At 43.5% G+C, this 27,961-nt stretch overlaps 1 protein-coding gene across 1 annotated transcript in view; it reads right to left on the reverse strand.

Annotated features, from left to right (window-relative positions):
* Positions 1-27,961, reverse strand: part of SCARB2 (scavenger receptor class B member 2) — a 97,050-nt gene that overhangs the window by 40,156 nt on the left and 28,933 nt on the right. The window contains exons 3-8 of the mRNA XM_073637278.1: positions 19,913-20,060; positions 19,333-19,533; positions 11,197-11,288; positions 4,742-4,861; positions 1,157-1,335; positions 363-481 (exon numbers count right to left, since the gene is read on the reverse strand). Coding sequence (XP_073493379.1) covers positions 363-481; positions 1,157-1,335; positions 4,742-4,861; positions 11,197-11,288; positions 19,333-19,533; positions 19,913-20,060 — 859 coding nt within the window. The remainder of the gene's footprint in view (positions 1-362; positions 482-1,156; positions 1,336-4,741; positions 4,862-11,196; positions 11,289-19,332; positions 19,534-19,912; positions 20,061-27,961) is intronic.

The raw sequence follows: 27,961 nt of genomic DNA on the forward strand, positions 1-27,961 counted from the left end.
CTAAATTTATTCTCAATAACTATAGACTGTATTAGAAACTGAGGGCTGATGGTGTCATTCATCAACACTGGCTAACAAATTAAAATTGCCTATAATAACCAATTACAGTGCAGCTTTGAAGAGAAATTTTCCAGAGCAATATACGAAAGGAAAGCTCAGCTCAAATTAGTTGCCTTGGACGACAAGGCCAGATTTTCTTCACATGCCTACATGTAAAAGCATAAAATCCAGAAAGTGCTGACATTTTACTTTATTCGTGTTTTGATTTCAGTTTGATGATTTACTAGCATGACCATAATTAAATATTGGACAAGAATAACTCTGTACATTTTAATACTGAATTACTTGTAATGTTATCATACCGGATTGATGTCCATGAATGTTTCGTGATCTTCTTTCTTGGGCTTCATTCCAATTACACTGTTAATGACAAATTCTTCAGCTTGGTAAAAATGGGGAGAGGATAATATAATAGGAGCATCTGTCAAAGTAAAAATAATAAAAACAAATAAAGGTTTACAAAAAGAGAGACCATTAAGGGTATTTAATTGCCATTTGCTTCATCTACAGATGGATTCACACATGGACATTTTTATGATGCTTTCAACAAAAGCAGAGAAAAGATACAAAAAGACAACTCTTATTCTTTTACCCCCCCCCCCCATCCTTCAGGATCCACTCCTTGGCTAGGCTTAAAAAAATATTGCAAGAACCTGGCTTAAAGGTTCAGTACTTTTACATCGATGACCTATTTCTAGGACTCTGACACCTGACACTCTCTACCTCCGATCGCGTACTGCCAGCTCCAGCAGTGGTTGGATGTACATAATGTAAGGTTCAGAACAAAATAGCTTCAAAGGCTTTTTACTGGTCGCTGCCAGGTATTGTGGAGTAAATGGGAACTAATCTGCAGTACCTGGCAGCAGCCACTAAATAGTGAATGGCGCTGCTCTCTACATTGTTTACATCCGGCCACCGGTGGAGGAGATAACAGTTCATCATTACGGGTGCTGGGTGTTAGACTCCGAAGATCTTATATTGATGACCTATACATCATGAAAAAGGAATGGTCAGTATAACATTTGCTCATGCACCCGATATGGTTACAATGTTCCAATTTAACCCTTTTGACAGCTTAATAACCCACTTTACATACCTTGTTTGCATACACTGACATTGAGTAGGCCTGATGGAAGGCAATTACCCTTTGGAACACAGTATCCGGCATTGTCTGGATTGACAGTGACATTGGCAAAAACCTTTGCTGGTGGGGTAAAACGGAAAACGGAAATGCCCTTTACACTGTCAGATGCTTCATAAACTGCAAAGATAGATCTGGGGAAAGAGGAGCGGTGTGAATTCATTGGGCACTGTACGGAAAATACCAGATTATGAGCGATTCTAAAATCTCATTTCCTTTTCTTTTTCAGAGATGGGTGCGTGAATGGGGCGGCTACGGTCACCACTCACAGTGCCGCTTGCTATACTGTGAGCAATGGCTGTAAACACACAATGGCACTTTAATTGAAAGCCGGCTCTACAGCGCATCTCTGTCAATCAAAGTGTCGGAGTGTCCTTACAGCCGCCGTTGATAGTTTAGTGAGTGGAGCTGTGAGCTTTGGCTGTATCCGCTCTGAACACACCTCTATGACTGAAAGCTGGCAGCTCCGGGAAGTAAATACCGTATTTGCCAGCGTATAAGACGACTTTTTTGCCCTGAAAAACATGCCTCCAAGTGGGGGGGATCGTCTTATACGCCAGGTGCACTTCAGTTGGCTGGGGGCCCCAAGCAGCAGGGGAGACTAGTTGTATAGGTGAGTATTGGTGGATAGTGGTGGGGGAGGGAGGTTGCAATGGTGGAGGAGCGGAACTACAGTGTGTGCCCGCTGCTAAAGAGCATGCATATTCACGCTTCTCCATGCCCATAGTCTCGTCGTGGAGAGGAGTGAATATGCCGGCAGCAGCTCACCTCCGCATCTGAGAGAGCGCGCTGCTCAGATGCTGCTGACATGAAGTGCTGGCAGACAGGACGCAGCAGCGCTGGAGCAGAGGTGAGAAAGGAAGGTGAGTATAAGTGTTTATTTTTTCTTGTGTGTGCAGTGATTGGGGGATGAGGAGGCCATTCATGCCAGGATTGGGAAATTGAGGAGGCCACACATGCCAGGAATGGGGAATTGAGGAGGCCACACATGCCAGGAATGGGAGATTGAGGAGGCCATTCATACCAGGATTGGGAAATTGAGGAGGCCACACATACCAGGATTGGGGGATTGAGGAGGCCACACATGCCAGGATTGGGGGATTGAGGAGGCCACACATGCCAGGATTCGGGGATTGGGGAGGCCACACATGCCAGGATTGGGGGATTGAGGAGGCCACACATGCCAGGATTGGGGATTTAGGAGGCCACACATGCCAGGATTCGGGGATTGAGGAGGCCACACATGCCAGGATTGGGGGATTGAGGAGGCCACACATGCCAGGGATTGGGGGATTGAGAAGGCCACACATGCCAGGGATTGGGGGATTGAGGAGGCCACACATGCCAGGGATTGGGGGATTGAGGAGGCCACACATGCCAGGGATTGGGGGATTGAGGAGGCCACACATGCCAGGATTGGGGGATTGAGGAGGCCACACATGCCAGGATTGGGGGATGAGGAGTGCCGTGCGTGCCAGGATTGGGGGATGAGGACTGCCGTGCGTGCCAGGATTGGGGATGAGGGGTGCCATGCGTGCCAGGATTGGGAAATTTACCAGCAGCTGCAGCATTTCCCACCCTAGGCTTATACTTGAGTCAATACGTTTTCCCAGTTTTTTGTGTTAAAATTAGAGGCCTCGGCTTATACTCGGGTCGGCTTATTTAAAATATATGTTATTTTAAAAATCAGTGAGTACGTGGTGCCCATAACACTGCAGGACTGTGGGCTGCATTGTACTATATGGGGGCTGCATTTTACCCTATGGGGTGTGTAATATACTGTGTGGAGGACTATGGGGAGTGCATTATATTCTATGGCGGACCATGGGAAGTTCATTATACTATATGGAGGATTATGGGTGGCGGATTATACTATATGGAAGGCTATGTGGGGCATTATAATATTTTGAGGGCTATGTGGGGGGCCATTATACTGTACGAAAGCAATTATACGGTGTGAAGGTTTGTGTGGGGTCCATCAGGGCTAGTGCGGGCCACTATACTGTATGTAGGCCATTATAGTGTATGGAGAGCTGTGTGGGGGTCACAGTTGGGGGATCATACTGTGTTGGGGTCACGATACTTTTCCTTGGGAATTGAATTGGGGTACAGCAGGGTCATTACACTGTGCATGTGGAGGAATGCACCATGGGGGTATCATACTGTGTTTGGGGGGCACTTTTGTTGGCATCATACTTTATGGGGCAATGAAAGAGGCATCTAGGACTTCAGCAGGAGGAAAATTAGAATGTAAAGGCTGGAAAGTTGTGAGATCTGCTCTTCTGTGACACAGACAAAAAATTATTATTATTTTTTTTGGGGGGGGGGGGCAATTAGAGCTTCTGCTATGGGGCCCCATTATTTCTATGTACGCCCCTGGACATAGCTGCCAATAGTGGCCTTCCGATGCTCGCCCGGTGCCCATAGTGGCCTCCCGATGCCCGCCCACCTCATTCTACATACCATCCAGTATTGCGCGATATCCAGCGCGGCCGCGGCGGGTCATCAGCGTGGCTGCGGCGAACATCAGCAGCAAAACAGGGGTGCTAGCCTTTTCGGCGTGACCGGCCCGCCCCTTGTCTACACAGAGCTCGCACAGGCGCACTTGCGCAGTAGTGCCGGTCACAAGGAGATGCAGGGGCGGGCCGGAGGCGCTGCGGCCGTACAATGGTGACAATGACAGGTACTGTAATGGCACTAATACTAATACTAATGGCACTCATGTAATACCGGTAACAATAATAGCACACAGGGGTACACTTTTATACATTTTGCAACTCTCTCCTCGTCCCCTCCCCCTTCTTATGCATACCTACAGTAAAATATATTTTTCTACAAAAAGGAGTGAGATCACAGCAATGTAGGCTCTCACTAGGTGACATTGTGTTACTATTGATGTAACACTAAGGTAAAGGAATATAGACGCCCATAATGCTCCTGTCCAACCCTTCTATACAGTCGATCCAGAAAGATCTCTGAGACTGGATGTGGGTTACCACTGAAAAAAGGAGTCAAGAATATGTGTAATAAATTAGAAGCGTAATAAACCCATAGAAGCGTCTCTATACACTAATCCTCCATTGTCTGACCGGCCGCACCTCCTCATCCTCTCTCCCTGACTGCATGTCTTAAAGGACTTCAATTAATGGGTGATTTTGCACGGTGAGTACCGCTTTCCTTTCCTTTTGGCTTTTGCAATTGTTTAATCTTAGCTTATCACATTTCTTTTCTATTCTGATACTTGGGCTTTGGCTCCATGATGACACTTGTATGCAGCTTTCAGTTACAAGTTGAGCTGTCGAATAAAAAGTAGCAAGTAACCTTTTAATCCCAGAAGAAATATCCAACAGTCCTGGAAATTGAATCTTCTAGGGAATAAGCACAGTCACATAGAGCATTTTTGCATTTCTCAGGGCATCAGCTGAAGCTTTTTACCATAATTTATGAATTAAGTGGTGGCAGAAGACTGTTTGTATAGATTTGCAGTACCTAATGTTGTTGTCATTCCGAATATGTAAGTATATTGAAGACTTTCCTTACCTACATAGATCTGATGAAAATAAGTAAATGATATCATCTTTATTTATTAATGGGTGAAAGGAAGTTCCATCTGTTCCATTAATCATGTTACACGTGTCTGTCGTCCACCATGAAAGACTTCTAATTGAGAAATAAAAGAGAAAAAATATATCAACAGGAGAACAAATCATATTTTATGTTGATAATAGAAATGAGACAAACCACGCTAGCACTGCTAGAACAATTCCAGGAAGCAAATATTGCAAAAACAATCCAGGAAACCAGAACCTCTGGTGCTCAGCTATTAAAAGTCAATATATAAGCATAATCAAAAGATCGAAAATTGTTGATAGCGGCACTCACCACCGGTGCATAAAAAACAGCACTTTATTCAGTCAACGCATGAGGGGCACAGACATAGAGAAAAACAAGAGTGATCTTACGATTTCACAAGCCAGAAGAAGCGCGAGATCACGCAAAACAGCTGTTGACTGAAAAAGTGATGTTTTTTATGCATCGGTGGTGAGTGCCGCTATCTACAAACTTCGATCATTTGATTATGCTCACATTTTTTGCAAAGTCCCATGCCAGAATTAGTAAAATAAACCATCTAATCCAACTTCAAGCTACTATTGAGCAATGTACATTCAAATGAAGGCAAAATAATCCCAATAGAAACAAAACCCAATTTTCCTCATCTTAGGGAAAAATGTTATCTCAAGTCCAATTACAGCAATCAGAATAAATGCCTGGTCGCCCAATAAACAATACTTGCAAAATTAAAGGGAATTGGTTAGTGTTAGAACCCTCCAGTTAGTTTTTTTTCTATTTTGTGGTCATGTGACCTGCTGCCTATTTATTCCAGCTCCGCCCTTCTGGCTTTGCTGGATTTCAGTGTTACTTTGACTCTTAATCTAGGCAGGTGCTTTGTACCTATCGCTATAGTTTGCTTGGTCCTTGGACCTCTAAGTATTTTTGTCTTTTTGCTCTGCTTCAACTTCTGCTAGGAGGTGTCTAATTTTGTCCCAGTCCTTAGTACTTTTAGGGACCCCTCCTTTATATCTATAGGTCTGCGTTCAGACTAGCTGAGGACGAAGGCGGGTCTGTTCACAAGGAACAGGTTGCCCGCTGCATCGTAGGGAATCAGCTTAGTCCTATTGTAGGGACAGTTTTCCTATCTTTCCTTAGTTCTTGTAGCAGATCATAACAGTAAGTCCAGCCCAAAATCAAAAGAAAAAATCCTAAGGAACGAGATCCGGAGATCAGCATGGTGTCTGTTCAGGAATTGGCTCAACGCCTACAGGGATTGTCTCTTGAGGTGGCCGAGCTCCAGCAACACATGAGTAGCTGTCCTGGAGCGCATTTTGTTGAACCGAAGGTAGGACTGCCTTATTTTTTTTATGGTAAACAACAAGATTTTTTTTCCTTTAAAAATGCTTGTTTATTATATTTTCGTTTGAGACCCAGGGCCTCTGGGAATGAATCACAGCGCATTAGGTTTATCATGTCACTTTTGCGCAAGGAACCACAGGGATGGGCCTTTTCTCTCCAACCTAATGATCCGTGTTTTAGATCAGTGGAAGATTTTTTTTCTGCTATGGGGTTGTTGTATGACGATCCTGATCGAGTCTCTTCTGCTGAGACACAACTGAGACGTTTAAAGCAGGGGTCAGGTGATGTTGAAAATTATTGTACACACTTCAGAAGGTGGTCTTCTGAAGTGAGATGGAATGATTCGGCGTTAAAATGTTTGTTTCTTGCTGGTCTAAGTGGAAGGGTTAAGGATCTGCTGATTGCTTTCCCTGCACCTGGAAACTTGCAAGAAGCCATGCAATTAGCTATACGGGTGGACAGGAGAATGCGTGCCAGGATTAATGAGGAGAAAACTCCTGCTATGGCAGCTCCTAGTCATCAAAGGGTCTGCATGGACGACGGAGAACCGATGGAGATTGGGGCGATGCCACTCCGCTCTCAGGAAAAAGACCGCAGGTTTTCCAAGGGATTGTGTTTTTACTGTGGTAAATCTGACCATTTTGTTAAGAACTGTGAGCTTCTGTTAAAGAAAAAAAAAAAGGTTAGTTACGCCCTTATTGCTTGTTTAAACTCTAAGGGAGTATTTCTTTCAGGGAGCACCTCATTGCAGGAGGAGTTGATTGAATTTCAGGTTTTTGTGGATTGTGGTTCTACACTGAATGTGATTGATAAGGGATTTTTGGAAAAACTTAAATTGGAACCTAAAATTTTGTCATCTCCTATTTCTGTGGTTGCTGTTGATAACACTCCTTTGAAATGTGTTACTCACAAGGTTTTTGAATTTCCCCTCACTATTAATGGTATTCACCAAGAGAATTTGGATTTAGGGTTATTAAATAATTTACCTTCTCCAGTAGTGTTAGGTTTGCCTTGGTTAAAACTGCACAATCCTTTACTGGACTGGTCTACTAATGAGATTAAATCTTGGAGTCCTAAGTGTTATGATAAATGTTGTAACGGTCACATTGCTGCTGTGGAAAGAGGGGAATTACCTGTACCTATTCAGGATTTTTGGAAGTTTTTTTCAGAGGAGGAGTCGCAAATTCTACCTCCTCATAGGGACTATGATTGCACCATTGAGTTTGTTCCTGGAGCTACTCTTCCCAAGAGTCGCTTATTTAATCTTACTATCCCTGAAAGAAAAGCCTTGGAGGAATACATACAGACGAGCTTGGCTGCTGGTCACATTAGACCTTCTAAGTCACCTGTGGCTGTTGGATTTTTTTTTTGTAAAAAAAAAAAGACGGCGGTTTACGTCCATGTCTGGACTTTCGCAAAATTAATAAAATTACCGTACGCAATTCCTACCCACTGCCGTTAATTCCTGACTTGTTTAACCAGTTAGTGGGGGCCAAGTGGTTCTCTAAAATTGATCTCCGGGGGGCATACAATTTGTTGCGAATGAAGGAGGGTGATGAATGGAAGACTGCTCTTAACACTCCGGTGGGTCATTTTGAGAATCTGGTTATGCCTTTTGGTCTTACCAATGCACCAGCGTTTTTTCAGAACCTTATTAATGACATCCTGAGACCTTTAATTGGTAAGAATGTGGTGGTGTATTTGGATGACATTTTGATTTATTCGCCAGATCTGGAGTCTCATTGGCAGAGCGTACGTGAGGTATTGCAGTTATTAAGTGACAATTCACTTTTTGCTAAGCTGGAGAAATGCGAGTTCGCTATGCAGAGAATTAGTTTTTTGGGCTACATTATCTCCAGCGAGGGCTTTGAGATGGACCCGGTGAAGGTTCAGGCTGTACAGGAATGGCCTAGGCCTATTGGTTTAAAATCGATACAGAGATTTTTGGGTTTTGCCAATTATTACAGAAAATTCATTAAGAATTTTTCTATAATTGTTAAGCCGCTGACCGATCTCACCAGGAAAGGTGCGAATAAGGTCCAGTGGACTACTGAGGCCATTGAAGCTTTTGTGTATCTCAAGGAGAGGTTCAGTTCAGCCCCCATCCTTATGCAGACTGATGAGACCAAGCCTTTTTTGGTCGAGGTTGATGCTTCTTCGGTGGGGGTCGGTGCGGTTTTGTTTCAGGAGAACAAGGATGGGGTTCATCCCTGTGCTTTTTTTTCGAAAAAATTTTCTGAAACCGAACTTAATTACGATGTTGGTAATCGGGAATTGCTGGCTATCAAACTCGCATTTGAACATTGGCATCATTTCTTGGAAGGTGCTAAATTTCCCATTCAGGTTTTCACTGATCATAAGAATCAGATCTATCTAGATGCTGCCAAGCGCTTGAATGCCCGTCAGGCTAGGTGGGCACTGTTTTTTTCGCGGTTTAATTTTTCTGTTACTTACATCCCGAGTACTAAGAATGTTAAAGCTGATGCTTTATCTCGCAGCTTTTCTCCCACGGTTGGTACCGAGGAGGAGGAGAGCATTTTACAGGAAGGAGTTGTGATAGCAGCATTGGACTCCGTTTTGGAAGATGGGATTCTGAAAGCCCAGGAGGATGCCCCATCTAACACTCCCCATGGGAGGTTGTTTGTACCTAGAACCTTTAGGAGAGAGTTGTTTGTGGAGTATCATGAGTCTCGGTTGGCAGGTCATCCAGGAATTTCTGAGACTAAGAGACTGGTAGGTCGCAGTTTTTTGGTGGCCTGGGTGGCAGAAGGAAATCATTAAATGGGTGCGTCAATGTACGGTGTGTGCTAGATCAAAGGCTTCACATGCTCCTGCTGCGGGGTTGCTTTGCCCTCTGGAGGTTCCTAGTGCACCTTGGACGCATCTTGCAATGGATTTTATTACTGACCTTCCTGTGTCCGAGGGTCTCACTGTCATCTGGGTGGTCGTGGACCGTTTTAGCAAGATGTGTCACTTGGTTCCTTTCATTAAACTACCCTGCGCTAAGACACTCGCTAAGGCTTTTGTCAAGGAAATTGTCAAGACTCCATGGCGTTCCCACCGAAATTGTTTCTGATAGGGGACCTCAGTTTGTGGCTCGTTTTTGGCGTGCCTTTTGTGACAGGTTGGGAGTCCATTTGTCATTTTCATCTGGGTATCATCCTAAGTCTAATGGACAGACGGAAAGAAAGAACCAGGATGTTGAGCAGTTTTTGCGTTGTTTTGTGGCAGACAATCAAGAGGGGTGGTCTGAGTTTCTGCCACTTGCTGAATTTGCTCTTAACAACCATACATCCTCTTCTGCTGGGTGTTCTCCGTTTTTTTGTTGTACTGGGAGACATCCGTCGTTTGGTTCGTTCTCCAAATTGGTGTCGGCTGTGTCGGAGGAGGAGAAATTTTCCGGTGATTTGGAGAGAGTTTGGACTGATGTACGTGGTAACCTTCAAGAGACTAACAAAAAGTCTAAGAAGTATTTTAACAGGAAACGTCAAGAGGTTTTGTTTGCTGTTGGTGACATGGTTTGGTTGTCCTCAAAGAATCTGCGGTTGAGGATTCCTTCTAAGAAATTGGGTCCGAAGTTTGTGGGACCATTTAAGGTGCTTCAGGTGGTTAACCAGTCTGCTGTTAGGTTGGAGGTTCCCTCCTCCTTGAAGATTAATCCGGTGTTTCATGTTTCCTTGTTGAAAAAAGCTGATGTATCGGATAGGGATGCCACTGTCACAGTTCCTCCTGTGGTGGAAGACGGCGAATATGAAATTTCTCGTATCCTGAATTCCAGAAGGCATAGAGGGAGATTGCAATATCTCGTCGCTTGGAAAGGTTTCGGTCCTGAGGATAACTCCTGGGTAAGGGCAGATGATGTCTCTGCTCCTAGACTTATCAGAGCGTTTCACAGGAGGTTTCCTGATAGGCCTGGGCCTGGAGGATCCGGAGGATCCTCATAGAAGAGGGGGTACTGTTAGAACCCTCCTGTTCGTTTTTTTTTTCTATTTTGTGGTCACGTGACCTGCTGCCTATTTATTCCAGCTCCACCCTTCTGGCTCTTTGCTGGATTTCAGTGTTACTTTGACTCTTAATCAAGCCAGGTGCTTTGTACCTATCTCTATAGTTTGCTTGGTCCTTGGACCTCTAAGTATTTTTGTCTGTTTGTCTTTTTGCTCCGCTTCAACTTCTGCTAGGAGGTGTCCAATTTTGTCCCAGTCCTTAGTACTTTTAGGGACCCCTCCCTTAAATCTATAGGTCTGCGTTCAGACTAGCGGAGGACGAAGGCGGGTCTGTTCACAAGGAACAGGTTGCCTGCTGCATCGTAGGGAATCAGCTTAGTCCTATTGTAGGGACAGTTTTCCTATCTTTCCTTAGTTCTTGTAGCAGATCATAACAGTTAGAAGGTTTTTGCTATTTAATCTGAGAGCAGCATAATCAAGGAGCAGAGAGCCTGATTCCAGGGATATGTCACTTGTTCAGCAGCTTGATGTAGTTTCAATACAATAGTGTTTTATCATCAGGAGATTATCACTGCAGCACTAGGTGTGTCATGTCCAAGGTAGTCAGACTAATCTGTATACTTTCGCCCCCACCACTAATTTTTAGCTTGTTGATTATGTACAGTGTGCACAGGAGGCTGCAAATCAGGGGTGTGAGCGTGGTTATACACAGCTCAGCATTCTGAGCACTGGTACATCTACAACTGAGAGAACATGGATTCTATCAAAACTAAACCAAGCAGTCCAGTGATACAATGCTGGAATCAGGCTCTCTGACCCAACTTTATGCTGCTCTTAGATTACGTAGAAAAAAACTGCTGACAGATTGCCTTTAATACACTCATGAAAGGTATGCAGGATCATTTTAATCTCTTTTCATATATGAGCTATGATAAGCTTCCCTGCAGTGAGCTGCATAGATTCACTGCTCTAACAGTAAAGAATGTATAACTCTATGATTATGTAGCATCCTTGTTACCTGGCCGTGGGGACACAGTCTGAGGGTGCTTTATGAAATCCATGACCCTCATGACCTTTTACACTACATACATAGGTACATAATATTTTGTAGAAGGAGCTAAGAAAACATACTATTCCTACCTGTTTTCATTCCATTGCACAATCTTTGCAAAATCCAGGTATCCTTCAGAACCACTAAGAAACACATATGTCCCATCATTTGTTGTATTCATCTGCAAAAAGTGAAATGTGATGTGAAGACATAAGGCAGTTGATAAATGAGGTCTATAAAGTCAAGACCACTCAAACAGAGTCTTCTTAGCTGTACAAAATAAGTTTGAAACCTATATAATAATGGTTCCTTTAAAACAAACAAATAAAAAACATCACAATACATTCACAATAGGAATTCAGTCATAATGTTCCATGATTGGAAGCCTATGATTGGGGACTGAGGTGCCCTTACGGAGAAGCAGCACTGAATTCATGAAGGTTGCACATTGTATGTCTTCGTACTATTTTGAGCTTTGGAAATGCTGATTTGGGGCTTTTGAAGAATCTGACGGGTGGGCATAGCCATGCCCCCTCAACAACTCCACCCATTGTGGCAGAGCTGCCTGAAGCTGGCTTGAAAATGACAAAAGTTGCAAAATTTTCTGGTGTAAACACTTATCAATTAAAGGGGCTATCCAGGACTATTTAATTTTTTTACTATGGGCCTAAGAACTAACAGTCATGTAGTATGCCTGTTGTGCCCAGCGCCAATCTCTGCCAGCACAGAGCAGTCACAGACCGCTCCTGCTGGCAAATTCAGAGGTTTCTGCAGATGGCTTCTAATCCGCTCTCCTCTGTTGATGGGACGTGACTGCCGATGTCGTGCCGATTCACAGCCAGCTTCCCGCTGCCTAACTGCGGGGAGCCGGCTGTTAATCAGCATGACGTCGTCAGTCATGCCTCATAGACAGAGCAGCCCGGAAGAAGAAGAGCAGGTAGAACAGGCAGGTAGTTGCCTCTGTTAGCAACTAGCTGCCTATTTTTTGTTTTTTACTATGGTCCTAAAAACTTAGTCCTGGACAACCCCTTTAATGCATACATGAATTCCAGTATAGCTATAAGTATAAAAAATGTCAGGTACTTAGTCATCATATTTTGATCAAAGGTGTATAAGCCATCCACCAGATTCAAGGTGGCCTCATTGGATAAACCCTTATTCTAGTGACTCACCCCTCCATATGTTTAAGAAAGCCTCAAATAAACTAGGGAAGAGCTAGGATTGCATTGTGCTGATGAATTTTGTTAGTATATGTTAGTATATTAGCCATGGCATAAGCACTCCTGCAAATGAATTTAATACTGTAGGAGTACTTGCCTCGTCCTATGTTTTCTTCATTCTACATAGGGGAATGTGGCCGTCCACAGGGCCGTGCACCCTTATCCAGATTGTTTTTTTTTATAATTCTTTATTTATGTGAGAACCAGTAACAAAACATGAATGAAATTGACAAACCATCAATGACAAAAGTGAGATAGGGCATCATAATTAGTGTTGAGCATTCCGATACTGAAATATTGGGTATCGGCTGATATTCGCGGTATCGGAATTCCGATACTTAATTCCGATACTTTTAGATTATCGAATACTGGAATCGGAAGTTCCCATAATGCCTGCGCTCTGCAGTGTCTCTGAAGGATGACAAGCTGGATGGCAGCGCTCAGCTGCGATCCAGCCTGTCATCAGAATGCCATCCCAGCGTGGGAGAATTCTCCTGATTGTTTAAAAGCCGGTGGGCGGTAAAAAGCCGCCGGCTTTTAAACAATCACACAGCCCCATACTGCTTCCCCGCAGCCTCCCACCCCGATCCTCCGCTCCCCTCGCCACCTCCCATCCCGATCGTAAGTTAGGACCGGGCGGGGAGCACAGCACCAAGGAGCGGGGAGCGAAGGACCCGGGCGGGGAAGACGGCAGTGAAAAGACTTCACCGCCGGCTTTCCCGTTCTGTGCTGGCTTTCCCGCCGGTTATATCAAATGAACAGCTGAGGTATCCGCTGATGCTGATCAGCTGTTCATTTGAAGTAGCCGCGGTGCCCTCAAGAGGGTTCATGTGAGTTCATGCTTGACTGTATGAACTCACATGAACTTTCCCACGGCCACACAGGTCAGCCTCACCTCCCAGACCATCAGCCCGTCATGATTAGTGTGTGCGTGGTGTCTGTGCGATGTCTGCGAGTGTGTGCGGGGTGTCTGTGCGATGTCTGCGGGTGTGTGCGGTGTCTGTGCAATGTCTGCGGGTGTGCGCGGTATCTGTGCGATGTGTGCGCGGTGTCTGTGCGATGTCTGCGGGTGTGTGCGTGCAGGCAGACATAGGCCGATGTGATACTACTACTCCCATCGGCCTATGTCTGTCCCCCATCCACTAGTGCCAGCAGGATCAGCTCGATGGGAGCAGTAGTTCCCATCAGCCTGATCCTGCTATTTAAACTGCCCCATGTGCTATTTTTGCCCCCAAACATGTTTTTTTTGGTCCCCAATAAATTTTAAGTACATGTCATTGGTGGCCAGTGGTTACCTACAATAAATTAGTTTATACATTACCTGTCCCTGCCGATCGCCACCTAAAATAAAGTAAAAAATAAAAAACTACATCTACACTCACCTAGACACCTAATTCCCCGAAGCCATCGATCTCTTGTAATAAAATATAAAATAATAAACCACAACCTTATCCTTACCCCTCCGTGGTAGTCCACGAGTGTCCCACGAAGATCTCCAGTTTAGAGCAGCCACATAGAATGTGACCGCTCTGAACCGCTGCCGCCGCTAGAATGACGGGGTCGTAAAGCAGCCCCGTCATTGCATAAGCGGGTTCGCCGGAGTTCAGGCAGCGCTGCTCCGGTTAGCTCCTTTACGGCCCTGCTGTACCGTGAGAAATTCCCAGGGTACAGCAGTGCCGTAAAGGAGGTCTCCGGAGCTGCGCTGACTGAATGCACTCCGGTGACCTCAGTCAGGGGCTCACGCTGCCGGGAGAAACGTGTTCCCGGCAGCGTGAGCTTACAGCAGCTATGCACAGCTGTCACCATCTCCAGATGTGACAGCTGTGCATGGGAGATCAGCGCAGGAACGTGGACAGGTAACTATTTTTTTTAGTAAACTAAGAATTAAATAAAATGGTGTGTTTTATTTCAAATAATTTTTTTTTTCTGGGTGTAGTGTGTGTTTTTTATTTTTAACACTTTGTAGGTTAGTAATGGGGGTGTCTTATAGACGCCCATCATTACTAACGTGGGCTTCATGGCAGCTGGCATGGAAGAGCGAGGCTAAGTGCCAGAATTGGCGCATCCTATGGATGCGCCATTTCTGGGGTGGCTGACGGCTGGTGTTTCTAGCCTGGGAGGGGGCCAATATTCATGGCACCCTTCCTGGGCTATTAATATCAGCCCCCAGCTGTCTGCCTAGCCTTTGCTAGCTATTAAAATAGGGGGGACCCCACGTCATTTTTTTTTGGGGGGTCTCTCATTTTAATAGCTAGTAAAGGCTAGGTATTCAGCTGGGGGCTGATATTAGTAGCCTGGGAAGCTCCGTGGGTATTACCCCCTTCCCAGGCTTCAAACATCTGCCCCAGCCGTCTGCTTAACCTCCGCTAGAGACTAAAATTATGGGAGATCCCACGCCAATTTTTTTTTTTAATAAATCCTTTATTTTAACACTAAATGACACTTGAGGGGTTAATAAAGATGCAGTCCCTAAATTATTATTTATTTTTTAATTAATTTTTTCCAAAAATTTTGACGTGGGCTTTGCCATATTTTTGTATGCCAGCCAGGTACAGCATCCAGGAACGGGCTGCCCCCAACTCCCAGCTGCCTATTTGTACCTGGCCGGACACAACAATATAGGGAAGCCCTTTTTTTTTATTTCATGAATTTCATGAAATAAGTAAAAAAAAAAAAATACGTGGGGCTTCGCCCTATTTTTGTTTCCAGCCAGGTACAACTAAGCAGCTGGGGGCTGGAATCCACAGCGCAGGGTGGCCCAAGCTTTGTGGGCCCCCCCTGCTGCGAACTGAAGTCCGCAGCCACCCCAGAAAATGGCGCGTTCATAGAAGCGCCATCTTCTGGCGCTGTATCCAGCTCATCCAGGGCCCTGGTGCGGTGGCTCACTGGGTAATAAAGGGGTTAGGGCCAGCTTTGTATTATCCTTTGGCCCTAAGCCCGAAATTCATGGGGTCACGCCAATATTAGACATGGCCACCATGAATTTCTAGTAAAGTATTTAAAAAAAACACAACACCCAGAATAAAGTCCTTTAATTGAAATAAACACACAATTCTTTAATGTTCTAAATTAAACCATACTTACCGTCACGCCCATTCCAGATGAAGCCAACGATCTCCTGCAATAAAAGTAAAATAATAAAGCAACATCATCCTTACCTTTCCATGGTTCCCAGGACAGCTTCAGCTCTGCTACATCGAGATGACAGGCTGGATCGCAGCAGAAAGCTGCCATCCAGACTGTCATCCCGCAGACACTGAGAAGCGCAGGCATGCTTGCGCTCCTAAGTGTCTGGCTGTGACGGCATCCAAATGAGCCGACAATGAACTCAGCTCACCTCATGCACGTCACTGACAGCGTGGGAGAATTCTCCTGCGCATGCGGTGAGCGTGAGAGACTCGGTTCATCTGGATGCCGTCACAGCCTGACACTGAGGAGCGCGAGCATGCCTGCGCTTCTCAGTGTCCGCGGGATGACAGGCTGGATGGCAGCTTTCTGCTGCGATCCAGCCTGTCATCTCGATGTAGCAGAGCTGGAGCTGTCCTGGGAACCATGGAAAGGTAAGGATGATGTTGGTTTTTTATTATTTTTCTTTTATTGAAGGAGATCATTGGCTTCAGCTGGAATGGGCGTGATGGTAAGTATGGTTTAATTTAGAACAATAAAGAATTGTGTGTTTATTTCAATTAAAGGATTTTATTCTGGGTGTTGTGTTTTTTTTAAATACTTTACTAGAAATTCATAGCGGTCATGTCTAATATTGGCGTGACCCCATGAATTTCAGGCTTAGGGCCAGCTGATAATACCAAGCTGGCCCTAACCCCTTTATTGCCCAGTGAGCCACCGCACCAGGGCCCTGGATGAGTTGGGTACAGCGCCAGAAGATGGCGCTTCTATGAATGCGCCATTTTCCGGGGTGGCTGCGGACTGCAATTTGCAGCGGGGGGGGCAGAAAGCTTGGGCCTCCCTGCGCTGCAGATTCCAGCCCCCAGCTGCCTAGTTGTACCTGGCTGGACACAAAAATAGGGCGAAGCCCCACGTATTTTTTTTTTTAAATTATTTCATGAAATTCATGAAATAATAAAGAAAAAAAGGGCTTCCCTATATCATTGTGTCCAACCAGGTACAAATAGGCAGCTGGTGGTTGGGGGCAGCCCGTTCCTGACTGCTGTACCTGGCTGGACACAAATATAGTGCGAAGCCCCACGTCATTTTTTTTTTTATTATTTCAGGAAATTCATGAAATAATTTAAAAAAAAAATTGATGTGGGGCTTCGCCCTATATTTGTGTCCAGCCAGGTACAGCAGGCAGGATCGGGCTGCCCCCAACCACCAGACCAAAAGATATGGAGATAATTTCCCTTGTGGCATCTACATCTCTAACACATTGGATCAATGGATGGGAACATTTGTTCAATTAGTCGGGACTCTGTACCATCTGGACAGAAGTTTATACTTAGATTCCTGGAGCCTTGAGCTTATTAAAGATTTATGAGCCAAGGATAAAACCTTAGCCTTCCAATCAGCGGAAAGGGAAATACCTAAATCATCCTCCTACTGGGTCAAAAAACCAGGAGGAGACTGATCCAATGGATTTACAAGCATGGAGTAGACAGTAGAAAGTGTATGGCGGATTATACCTTCTCCCAAACAGGTATTATATTCTAGGTTCTTCAAAGTAGCCACCTTTTGCTTTGATGACTGCTTTGCACACTCTTGGCATTCGCTTGATGAGCTTCAAGAGGTAGTCACCGGAAATGGTTTTCACTTCACAGGTGTGCCCTGTCAGGTTTAATAAGTGGGATTTCTTGCCTTATAAATGTGGTTGGGACCATCAGTTGTGTTGTGCAGAAGTCTGGTGGATACACAGCTGATAGTCCTACTGAATAGACTGTTAGAATTTGTACTATGGCAAGAAAAAAGCAGCTAAGTAAAGAAAAACGAAGGGCCATCATTACTTTAAGAAATGAAGGTCAGTCAGTCCGAAAAATTGGGAAAACTTTGAATGTGTCCCCAAGTGCAGTGGCAAAAACCATCAAGCGCTACAAAGAAACTGACTCACATGAGGAGCGCCCCAGGAAAGGAAGACCAAGAGTCACCTCTGCTTCTGAGGATAAGTTTATCCGAGTCACCAGCCTCAGAAATCGCAGGTTAACAGCAGCTCAGATTAGAGACCAGGTCAATGCCACACAGAGTTCTAGCAGCAGACACATCTCTTCAACAACTGTTAAGGGGAGACTTTGTGCAGCAGGCCTTCATGGTAAAATAGCTGCTAGGAAACCACTGCTAAGGACAGGCAACAAGCAGAAGAGACTTGTTTGGGCTAAAGAACACAAGGAATGGACATTAGACCAGTGGAAATCTGTGCTTTGGTCTGATGAGTCCAAATTTGAGATCTTTGGTTCCAACCACCATGTCTTTGTGCGACGCAGAAAAGGTGAAAGGATGGACTCTACATGCCTGGTTCCCACCATGAAGCATGGAGGAGGAGGTGTGATGGTGTGGGGGTGCTTTGCTGGTGACACTGTTGGGGATTTATTCAAAACAGAAGGCATACTGAACCAGCATGGCTACCACAGCATGTTGCAGCGGCATGTTATTCCATCCGGTTTGCGTTTAGTTGGACCATCATTTATTTTTCAACAGGACAATGACCCCAAACACACCTCCAGGCAGTGCAAGGGCTATTTGAACAAGAAGGAGAGTGATGGGGTGCTATGCCAGATGACCTGGCCTCCACAGTCACCAGACCTGAACCCAATCGAGATGGTTTGGGGTGAGCTGGACTGCAGAGTGAAGGCAAAAGGGCCAACAAGTGCTAAGCATCTCTGGGAACTCCTTCAAGATTGTTGGAAGACCATTTCCGGTGACTACCTCTTGAAGCTCATCAAGAGAATGCCAAGAGTGTGCAAAGCAGTCATCAAAGCAAAAGGTGGCTACTTTGAAGAACCTAGAATATAAGACATATTTTCAGTTGTTTCACACTTTTTTGTTAAGTATATAATTCCACATGTGTTAATTCATAGTTTTGATGCCTTCAGTGTGAATGTACAATTTTCATAGTCATGAAAATACAGAAAAATCTTTAAATGAGGTGTGTCCAAACTTTTGGTCTGTACTATATATATATATATATATATATATATATATATATATAATATATATTGTGGTAGATCGGCTCACTCGGCTATGCATTGAGGTATAAACAGAACACTGTCTCTTTAAATTTTCAGTTGGTTTATTTGAGCAGCATAAACCAATGTAAAGTTCATTAAAAGAAACACAGCCCATCCGGCCTAACGGCAAACAAAATAAGAAAAGAGTCCAGCAAAGTCCTTGCACCGGCCGGGGTCCGGTCACTCCGGGTTAGCAAAAACCACACGGTTCAGGGTTGGCAGGAACAAACACACGCTCCTCTCTCTGGAGCTGGCCTCCAGATACTGACCACCTCCTGAGTCAAAAGGCTGGCTTTTTATAGCCCCTAAACCACTCCCTGGAGTGGAGATAGGGTGGATAGCTTCCCTCCCAGCACTTAGCTAGCCACCTGTAAAACATGCCCTTGTAACTCTGGCTATTAACCCTCTCTGCACCTGATGTGCAGGAGAAACCTCCATGTTTTACGTCACTGAAGCAAAAAGTCTCAGAGACACGTATCTCCCCTCCAGTATTCTGCCAGTGACTTTGTCACAATATATATTATAGGTATATTTGCGATTATGGAAGCAGACATTTTTATTTTTTTTTTGCCACTGATCCAATGAGGCACACTTCCTAATGCATCTTTAAATGACTGCTCCCAAGCACCAATAGATAACATATAACTGCACATTAATTAGACATAGGCCCCTTATATAGAATCCTGGTGGGTCTGTAGCATGGGCTTCATGTCACACGTTGGTATCAATATGGAAAATCTTTAGAAAGTTTCTTAAAAATGTGGTATATAGATAATTTTTTTACTTTACAAAGCATTTGAATACACTTCCCACCACCCATGAAGCTTACATTGTAGAAGAGGCCAAACATTTCACTAATTTCGGGGACTACAGTGTGCACCAAAGAAAGTACAGGATCCTTGTAACCCCACAGCAGGTCATCCACCGATCGAGTAAGAAATATCTTTTCATTGTAAGTCTTCAAAACCGCAGCAACTATTGCTTTTATATATTTAAAATACTTATTATTTCTGGACATTTCCAACAGGGTCTGAAATAAAGAACAACGCAATCACCGATAAGTATGATCTAATCTGGCAAACAAATGAGACAAGATATTAACTACAAGAAAACAATTCTTCAGTAGGTTGAAATAGGAACAATAATCCACATTTTAAAGAGCCACAAAAAGCCGGACGATATGTGAGAAATGGAGGTCCAACTGCACTCTACAGTAAACCTTGTGGGAGACATGGTAAAAGTAGACCGAGAAAATGCAAAAAGATTCATTTTTGGGGGATTGCCATTTGTGAACCTGGCATAGCTGAAGCATATTAGTTATTTATACTTGTTTGCTGAACAACCTCTGAAATACAGTTTTTTAGACCACAACTAAACTTCTGCTTAGACAATGATATAGTAAGACTTACCACAATAGGAATATTGATTGTTCGTATTAAGTCCACTTTAGGGTCCCCCACAGACTTGTTGGGTTCAAAAATGTAAGTCTTTGGACTAACAGCAAAGACTTCCGTACCATTCCTAAGAAATTCTACATTCTCTTTAGGTCGATATTCCCTACAATTAAAGAAAGCAAATTAAATATTCCTAAAATAAGCACTTTATTATAAGCATATGTGCCTGTATTACATAACAATGTATAAAAACCTTCTAACAATATAAAAAGGGTCACATATATTTCTACAGCTTAATATTTGATATTCAGGTGTCACATCAGGGAATGTTCTACAAATGCTTGTATGAGCCACCATGATTGTGTTATTGCATATAATGACAATGGTTTCATTCATTTTTCTCAATGGGATCTATAGGGTAAAATGGCAAAAAAAACACAAAAGACAGGCATCTGGCCCAAGTTATAACACTGATTTCATTACTGGTCCATTTAAACACATGAAAATGGGAATTGACTAACGCTGGTCATACACACTGGATGCCTGAATGATCGCTTGGCCCACAGCCATCTCAGCCAACACAGGCGCATTTGCTCAGATGAGAACCTGTGTTCTCTATAAAAAAAAAAAAACACTGACTGACATGTCGGCCACCGGCTTATCTCAGGGAGAACAATGTGATCCGCAGTCTGAAATTGGACATACACGATAGACATCTCTCCCGACCATCAGTTAGCTGGCCATCGATATTGGCGGGTTCAGCCGACATTAGTCCAGTGATCTGATTATGGTTTTCTCTACTCTACCATTGGGGCCTTAAAGGGGTTGTCAACTACTTTTACATTGATGCCCCATCCGTAGGTGAGCAATTCCGGCCGGCGGCCGCCGCCGATAACAGCTGATCGGCAGGGGGTGCCGCATGTCGGACCCCGGCCGATCATACATTGATGCCCTATCCTATGGATAGGGCATCAATGTAAAAGTAGTGGACAACTTCTTTAAGGTCCCAATGGTAGAGAAAACCATAATCAGATCACTGGGGGTCAAATGGTTTTTGATCACAATAGTGAAATCTCTATTTTCTTACTGTCTATATGTACAGCTCTGGCTGTAAGTGCAAGTTGGATTGTTACGTTTCTTGGTTCCTAAAATGGCGGTCATCAGAGAAGAATAGATTGTTAGATGATTCCCCTGAAATCCATTGCATAAGTCAATTTGTGGCTTGAAGCCATCTTTTACTTGTCAGGCTCACTTTCACTTATATTATTAGAAATATAAAAAGAATTGTATATGCATGCAAAGAGATCAGATATTCCTGACCTCATCACAAGCTTTGGTCTGAGACAAGTCACTGGTCTGTGTGTAATGGGAAACCAATAAACAATAGCCTCCGATTTAGTGATTTTGTACACCCAGGCTTTCGGTCCGTGTGTAAAAGCATTCTTGTGAACTACCACATTGACTTGCATTGGTCAGTGTGCTTTTGATTTGCTCATAAAAGGGGCATTTGATACTATGGAAGTACATTCAACACAGCTAACTGAGCAGGTTAATAAGAGCGAATGACATAATATGCTACTGGAAGGGCAGACATAAAATAGATATATAGATGAACACTGCTTATAGCTTGGGTTAAGGGCCTTTTACAAAGGGCGTTGACAGCATTTACGATTGTTTGCTTCCGATCACTAACCAGTGTAAAACTGCTCACCAATCAAATGACAAAACGTTTGTTTGTCAATTCATTGCATTTCCTAAGAAGGCAGAAAATTATTATTTGCCAGATGCATATTCCCTTGTTTAAAGAGAATCTGTCAAACTAGTTATATGCATGTAGCTCTTTCAAAGACAAGTGCAGAAATACCATGGATAGTCCGTTCCTACTGAGAAAGAAGCGTTTGAACTTACATGCACATGAGGCTGAAGAGCTATGGTAGATCTGAAGCTTCTGCCACTCCAGCAATGTTCCCCACTCAGCGCCACCTCCTGCTGATTGACTGACATGCTGTATGTTGTGTGACTTCAGGCAAAGGAGCTGTCAGTCAATCAGAAGGAGGCTAAGTAGATCTGGAGTGACAGAGGCTTCAGATCTACAAACAGCTCTTCAGCCTCATGTTGCTATCAATTCAAATGCTGATTTCTCAGTAATGGAGGAACGAACTGGCCATGTAAAGGTATTGCTGGACTTGTCTTTGAAAGTGCTGCACACACAAATAGTTTGAGGTATGAAATACTGCTGACCGATTCCCTGCTGACAGTAATGTAAGGCGTATGACAGGAGGAAAGAATAAATTATTGCACCCACAATCCCCCTCCTATTCAAGGTTAGGCTAAGTGCCCACGATGCAGAAGTGCTGCAGATTTTTTCTGCATCTTCCTGGTAGGAGAAACGCATGCGGATTTTACATGCGTTTTTATAGCCAGGTAGAAGAGTTTGTCAAGCGTTTTTGCATGCATTTCCGCATGCGGTTATCAAACGCTTTTCCAAGCGATTTTAGCATCACTTGGAAAAGTGCTTGACAACTTGTTCACACTATATAAATCCATGCAACCTGCATGGATTTATATAGTGTGACCAAGTTAATAGTTGAAATAAAGAATAAAAATGGGAAAAAAAAACAAAAAAAACCATTATACTAACCTTCCGATGGCCCCGGTCTTTTCTCCGGTGCTCCGGTCTCTTGTACGGCTTGCGGTGGTCTAGAAGGACCTTTCATGACGTCATTTAGTCATGTGACAGGTCACGCGACCGCCGACGTCAGCGGTAGCGTGACCTGTCACATGACTAAATTACGTCATGGAAGGTCCTATTAGACCATCGCGAGACGCAGGGGAGCCAGGACGCATCATACAGGATACTGGGGGCCATCAGAAGGTAAGTATAATGTTTATATTTTATTTTAAATTCTTTTTTTTTTACCGGTACTTATGCACCCGGGTCTGGATGAGAGTCTCCTCTTCTCCAGACCCAGGTACCATCCGCACATTGAACCGTGTGATATCCGCATGTGCACATGTAGTCATGCGGATATCAAGCGATTCATTGCAAGTCAATGGCGGCAATTACGCTGCGTGTCCGCAAAATTAATGGACATGCTACGTATTTTTCCGCAATGATAATCCGTAGCGGAAATTTCCGCAGCATGTGCACAGCACATGCGGATTATCATTGGGGACCATGGGGCACGTATTACCAAGCGTTTTTTAAGTTTTTTAAGCGTTTTCGCTACGGAAATTCCGCGGCAAAAAAGCTTGAAAAATGCATAGTGGGCACGCAGCCTTACAAGCAAATGAAAGGAAAAACAAGCTAGTCGACTAGGCAATGGTGCCCTAAAATAATAATAATTAAAACCTGACCGCACGTAACACAGAAACAAAGAAAGAACCAAATTAATAATGGGACACACTGTATTTTATGCTTTCTCCGATTAAATGAATTGTCTTGTTTATAAATCCCATATTCGGGTACATTGTTGTAGAATTATAAATTAACAAAGTGAAGTGTGACAAAAAATAATCTCTCACTCTGGATGATCTGGACAATCAGCACAGAGACAACCTAGAAAAGGGGCTGACTGGGATTTAAAAGAAAAATTCTAACAGCAGGGAATAGTATAAAATAAAAAATACTTCTGTGTCATATTCCAATACCGTTCCAGTATCTGCTTTGCTGTAGCAATCACATGCCACGTGACCACTGTAGCCAATCACTGCTCTATCTGTATATGGACAGGAGACGACCACTAAGGTCATTGATTTGGTTGTAGATCTCACATGGGTGTAAAGCACAAGATCATCAAAGCAAAATAACCAGAAATTAGTGGGGACCACCAGAGCAGCAACGCTCGATAGGTGGAGGATTGATATTGTTTTTTCTTATAATTATCATTCTGTACCACTCCCTGTTTTTACAATTGTTTTCCCTTTTATGCCATTTTCAAATGATGCACTCCCACTGTGTTTCTTTGCTGTAATTTTTTGAAATTACAGTAATTAATAACTCAGCGATTTTTGAACTATAAGGGAAAAATTGGGGCTTAATTACCATTGTGAACATGGCCTTAATTTGGACAATTTTGTTCAAATCAGTTCTCTCTGTTAGGAATTGTACCCCACGGCAAATCCTTGCCTTTATCTCTTCTCTACTCTAGTGTCCCTCCCATATTATGCGATGCTCTCAAACTGAGCGGCGAATCAAGAAGCTATCCCCACATTTTATTGCACATCATGAACACAGATCATCGGATGAGTATTATATCTCTAATCTGATTAAAATCCAGGGGTTATCCAACCATTTTACTCACAATTTTTTGTATTTATAAATTGTGTTTCTTTTTAGATTGATACCCTTCCCCACTGTGACAAGCCAGTTGACCTTATCTTTAAATTCTCTTGCAATGGGAGGATTTTCCTTGAGCTAATATATGATAGTCTTGCTACCGCCAATTTCTCATCATTAGTTGTCGGTATGTCATCACCCATCCCAGAACACAGACTAACAGCTATTCAAGATAGATGGTTATATGGTAACTGATGTGAAAAATTTTGACCATCTTTCGCCAGTACCACCTCAATAGCCTTGGGCACACCATCATATGCAATAAATCCGCAGTTTGTGTTTTGCTTTGGTTACACATAGGGAAGGCATATATATATATATATATATATATATATATATATACACAGTACAGACCAAAAGTTTGGACACACCTTCTCATTTAAAGATTTTTCTGTATTTTCATAATTATGAAAATTGTACATTCACACTGAAGGCATCAAAACTATGCATTAACACATGTGGAATTATATAGTTAACAAAAAAGTGTGAAACAACTGAAAATATGTCTTATATTCTAGGTTCTTCAAAGTAGCCACCTTTTGCTTTGATGACTGCTTTGCTAATCTCTTGACATTCTCTTGATGAGCTTCAAGAGGTAGTCACCGGAAATGGTTTTCATTTCACACGTGTGCCCTGTCAGGTTTAATAAGTGGGATTTCTTGCCTTATAAATGGGGTTGGGGCCATCAGTTGTGTTGTGCAGAAGTCTGGTGGATACACAGCTGATAGTCCTACTGAATAGACTGTTAGAATTTGTATTATGGCAAGAAAAAAGCAGCTAAGTAAAGAAAAACGAGTGGCCATCATTACTTTAAGAAATGAAGGTCAGTCAGTCTGAAAAATTGGGAAAACTTTGAAAGTGTCCCCAAGTGCAGTTGCAAAAACCATCAAGCGCTACAAAGAAACTGGCTCACATGAGGACCGCCCCAGGAAAGGAAGACCAAGAGTCACCTCTGCTTCTGAGGATAAGTTTATCCGAGTCACCAGCCTCAGAAATCGCAGGTTAACAGCAGCTCAGATTAGAGACCAGGTCAATGCCACACAGAGTTCTAGCAGCAGACACATCTCTACAACAACTGTTAAGAGGAGACTTTGTGCAGCAGGCCTTCATGGTAAAATAGCTGCTAGGAAACCACTGCTAAGGACAGGCAACAAGCAGAAGAGACTTGTTTGGGCTAAAGAACACAAGGAATGGACATTAGACTAGTGGAAATCTGTGCTTTGGTCTGATGAGTCCAAATTTGAGATCTTTGGTTCCAACCACCGTGTCTTTGTGTGACGCAGAAAAGGTGAACGGATGGACTCTACATGCCTGGTTCCCACCGTGAAGCATGGAGGAGGAGGTGTGATGGTGTGGGGGTGCTTTGCTGGTGACACTGTTGGGGATTTATTCAAAATTGAAGGCATACTGAACCAGCATGGCTACCACAGCATCTTGCAGCGGCATGCTATTCCATCCAGTTTGCGTTTAGTTGGACCATCATTTATTTTTCAACAGGACAATGACCCCAAACACACCTCCAGGCTGTGTAAGGGCTATTTGACCAAGAAAGAGAGTGATGGGGTGCTACGCCAGATGACCTGGCCTCCACAGTCACCAGACCTGAACCCAATCGAGATGGTTTGGGGTGAGCTGGACTGCAGAGTGAAGGCAAAAGGGCCAACAAGTGCTAAGCATCTCTGGGAACTCCTTCAAGATCGTTGGAAGACCATTTCTGGTGACTACCTCTTGAAGCTCATCAAGAGAATGCCAAGAGTGTGCAAAGCAGTCATCAAAGCAAAAGGTGGCTACTTTGAAGAACCTAGAATATAAGACATATTTAAAGTTGTTTCACACTTTTTTGCTAAGTATATAATTCCACATGTGTTAATTCATAGTTTTGATGTCTTCAGTGTGAACGTACAATTTTCATAGTCATGAAAATACAGAAAAATCTTTAAATGAGAAGGTGTATCCAAACTTTTGGTCTGTACTGTATATATTGTTTGCATTGGCTTTATGGCTTGAGCATGGCATATTGAGCCACGATACAGCTGTGTTGCGCTGATACATTGCAGTGCAATACAAGTGAATGGGGTGGCAATGCGATGGCAAGGGTCTTACGACAAGTAAGTTGCAAAAAATCCTGCTTGTTATGGTCGAAGTACCCTTGGGGTCACGCTGCGACCCCATCTACTTGTATTGTGCTGCGATGTAGCAGTGACATTTAGCGATGTTTGCAGCGCAACAGGTGTCATGGCTAAAGTTACTAACTGCGTAGACCCAGGCGAATGGGTGCACAAACAGACTGAATTTCCAATATATAAGAAAAATTTTATCATAGATTTCATTATTTTTGTATTCATTTTGCTACCTTGAGCAGGTTTCAAGTACCCAATTTATCTATTGTTGCAGGTGACCCCAGAATGTTTTTCCTGTGGGAGCGCTAGTGTGTTCTATATATCCATATACAGGTGTTTCTCACAAAATTAGAATATCATCAAAAAGTTAATTTATCTCAGTTCTTCAATACAAAAAGTGAAACTCATATATTATATAGAGTCATTACAAGCAGAGTGATCTATTTCAAGTGTTTATTTCTGTTAATGTTGATGATTATGGCTTACAGCCAATGAAAACACAAAAGTCATTATCTCATTAAAATTAGAATACTTTATAAAACCAGCTTGAAAAATGATTTTAAAATCCGAAATGTTGGCCTACTGAAATGTATGTTCAGTAAATGCCCTCAATACTTGGGTCGGGGCTCCTTTTGCATCAATTACTGCATCAATGTGGTGTGGCATGGAGGAGATCAGCCTGTGGCACTGCTGAGGTGTTATGGAAGACCAGGTTGCTTTGATAGCAGCCTTCAGCTCGTCTCCATTGTTGGGTCTGGTGTCTCTCATCTTCCTCTTGACAATACCCCATAGAATCTTTATGGGGTTAAGGTCAGGCGAGTTTGCTGGCCAATCAAGCACAGTGATACTGTTATTTTTAAACCAGGTATTGGGACTTTTGGCAGTGTGGACAGGGGCCAAGTCCTGCTGGAGGATGAAATTTCCATCTCCAAAAAGCTTGTCGGCAGAGGGAAGCATGAAGTGCTCTAAAATTTCCTGGTAGACGGCTGCGCTGATTTTGGTCTTGATAAAACACAGTGGACCTACACCAGCAGATGACATGGCTCCCCAAACCATCACTGATTGTGGAAACTTCACACTAGACCTCAAGCAGCTTGGATTGTGGCCTCTCCACTCTTCCTCCAGACTCTGGGACCTTGATTTCCCAATGAAATGCAGAATTTACTTTCATCTGAAAACAACACCTTGGACCACTGAGCAACAGTCCAGGTCTTTTTCTCCTTGGCCCAGGTAAGACGCTTCTGGCGTTGTCTATTGGTCATGAGTGGCTTGACACAAGGAATGAGACACTTGTAGCCCATGTACTGGATACGTCTGTGTGTGGTGGCTCTTGAAGCAATGACTCCAGCAGCGGTCCACTCCTTGTGAATCTCCCCCAAATGTTTGAATGGCCTTTTCTTAACAATTCTTTCAAGGCTGCGGTTATCCCGGTTGCTTGTGCACCTTTTTCTACCACACTTTTTCCTTCCACTTAACTTTCCATTAATATGCTTGGATACAGCACTCTGTGAACAGCCAGCTTCTTTAGCAATGACCTTTTGTGGCTTACCCTTCTTGTGGAGTGTGTCAATGAGTGCCTTCTAGACATCTGTCAAGTCAACAGTC

The sequence above is a fragment of the Phyllobates terribilis genome, unplaced genomic scaffold (assembly GCF_046119375.1).
Source record: "Phyllobates terribilis strain yellow unplaced genomic scaffold, ASM4611937v1 Scaffold_1__5_contigs__length_1240528914, whole genome shotgun sequence".
NCBI classification, from domain to species: domain Eukaryota; kingdom Metazoa; phylum Chordata; class Amphibia; order Anura; family Dendrobatidae; genus Phyllobates; species Phyllobates terribilis.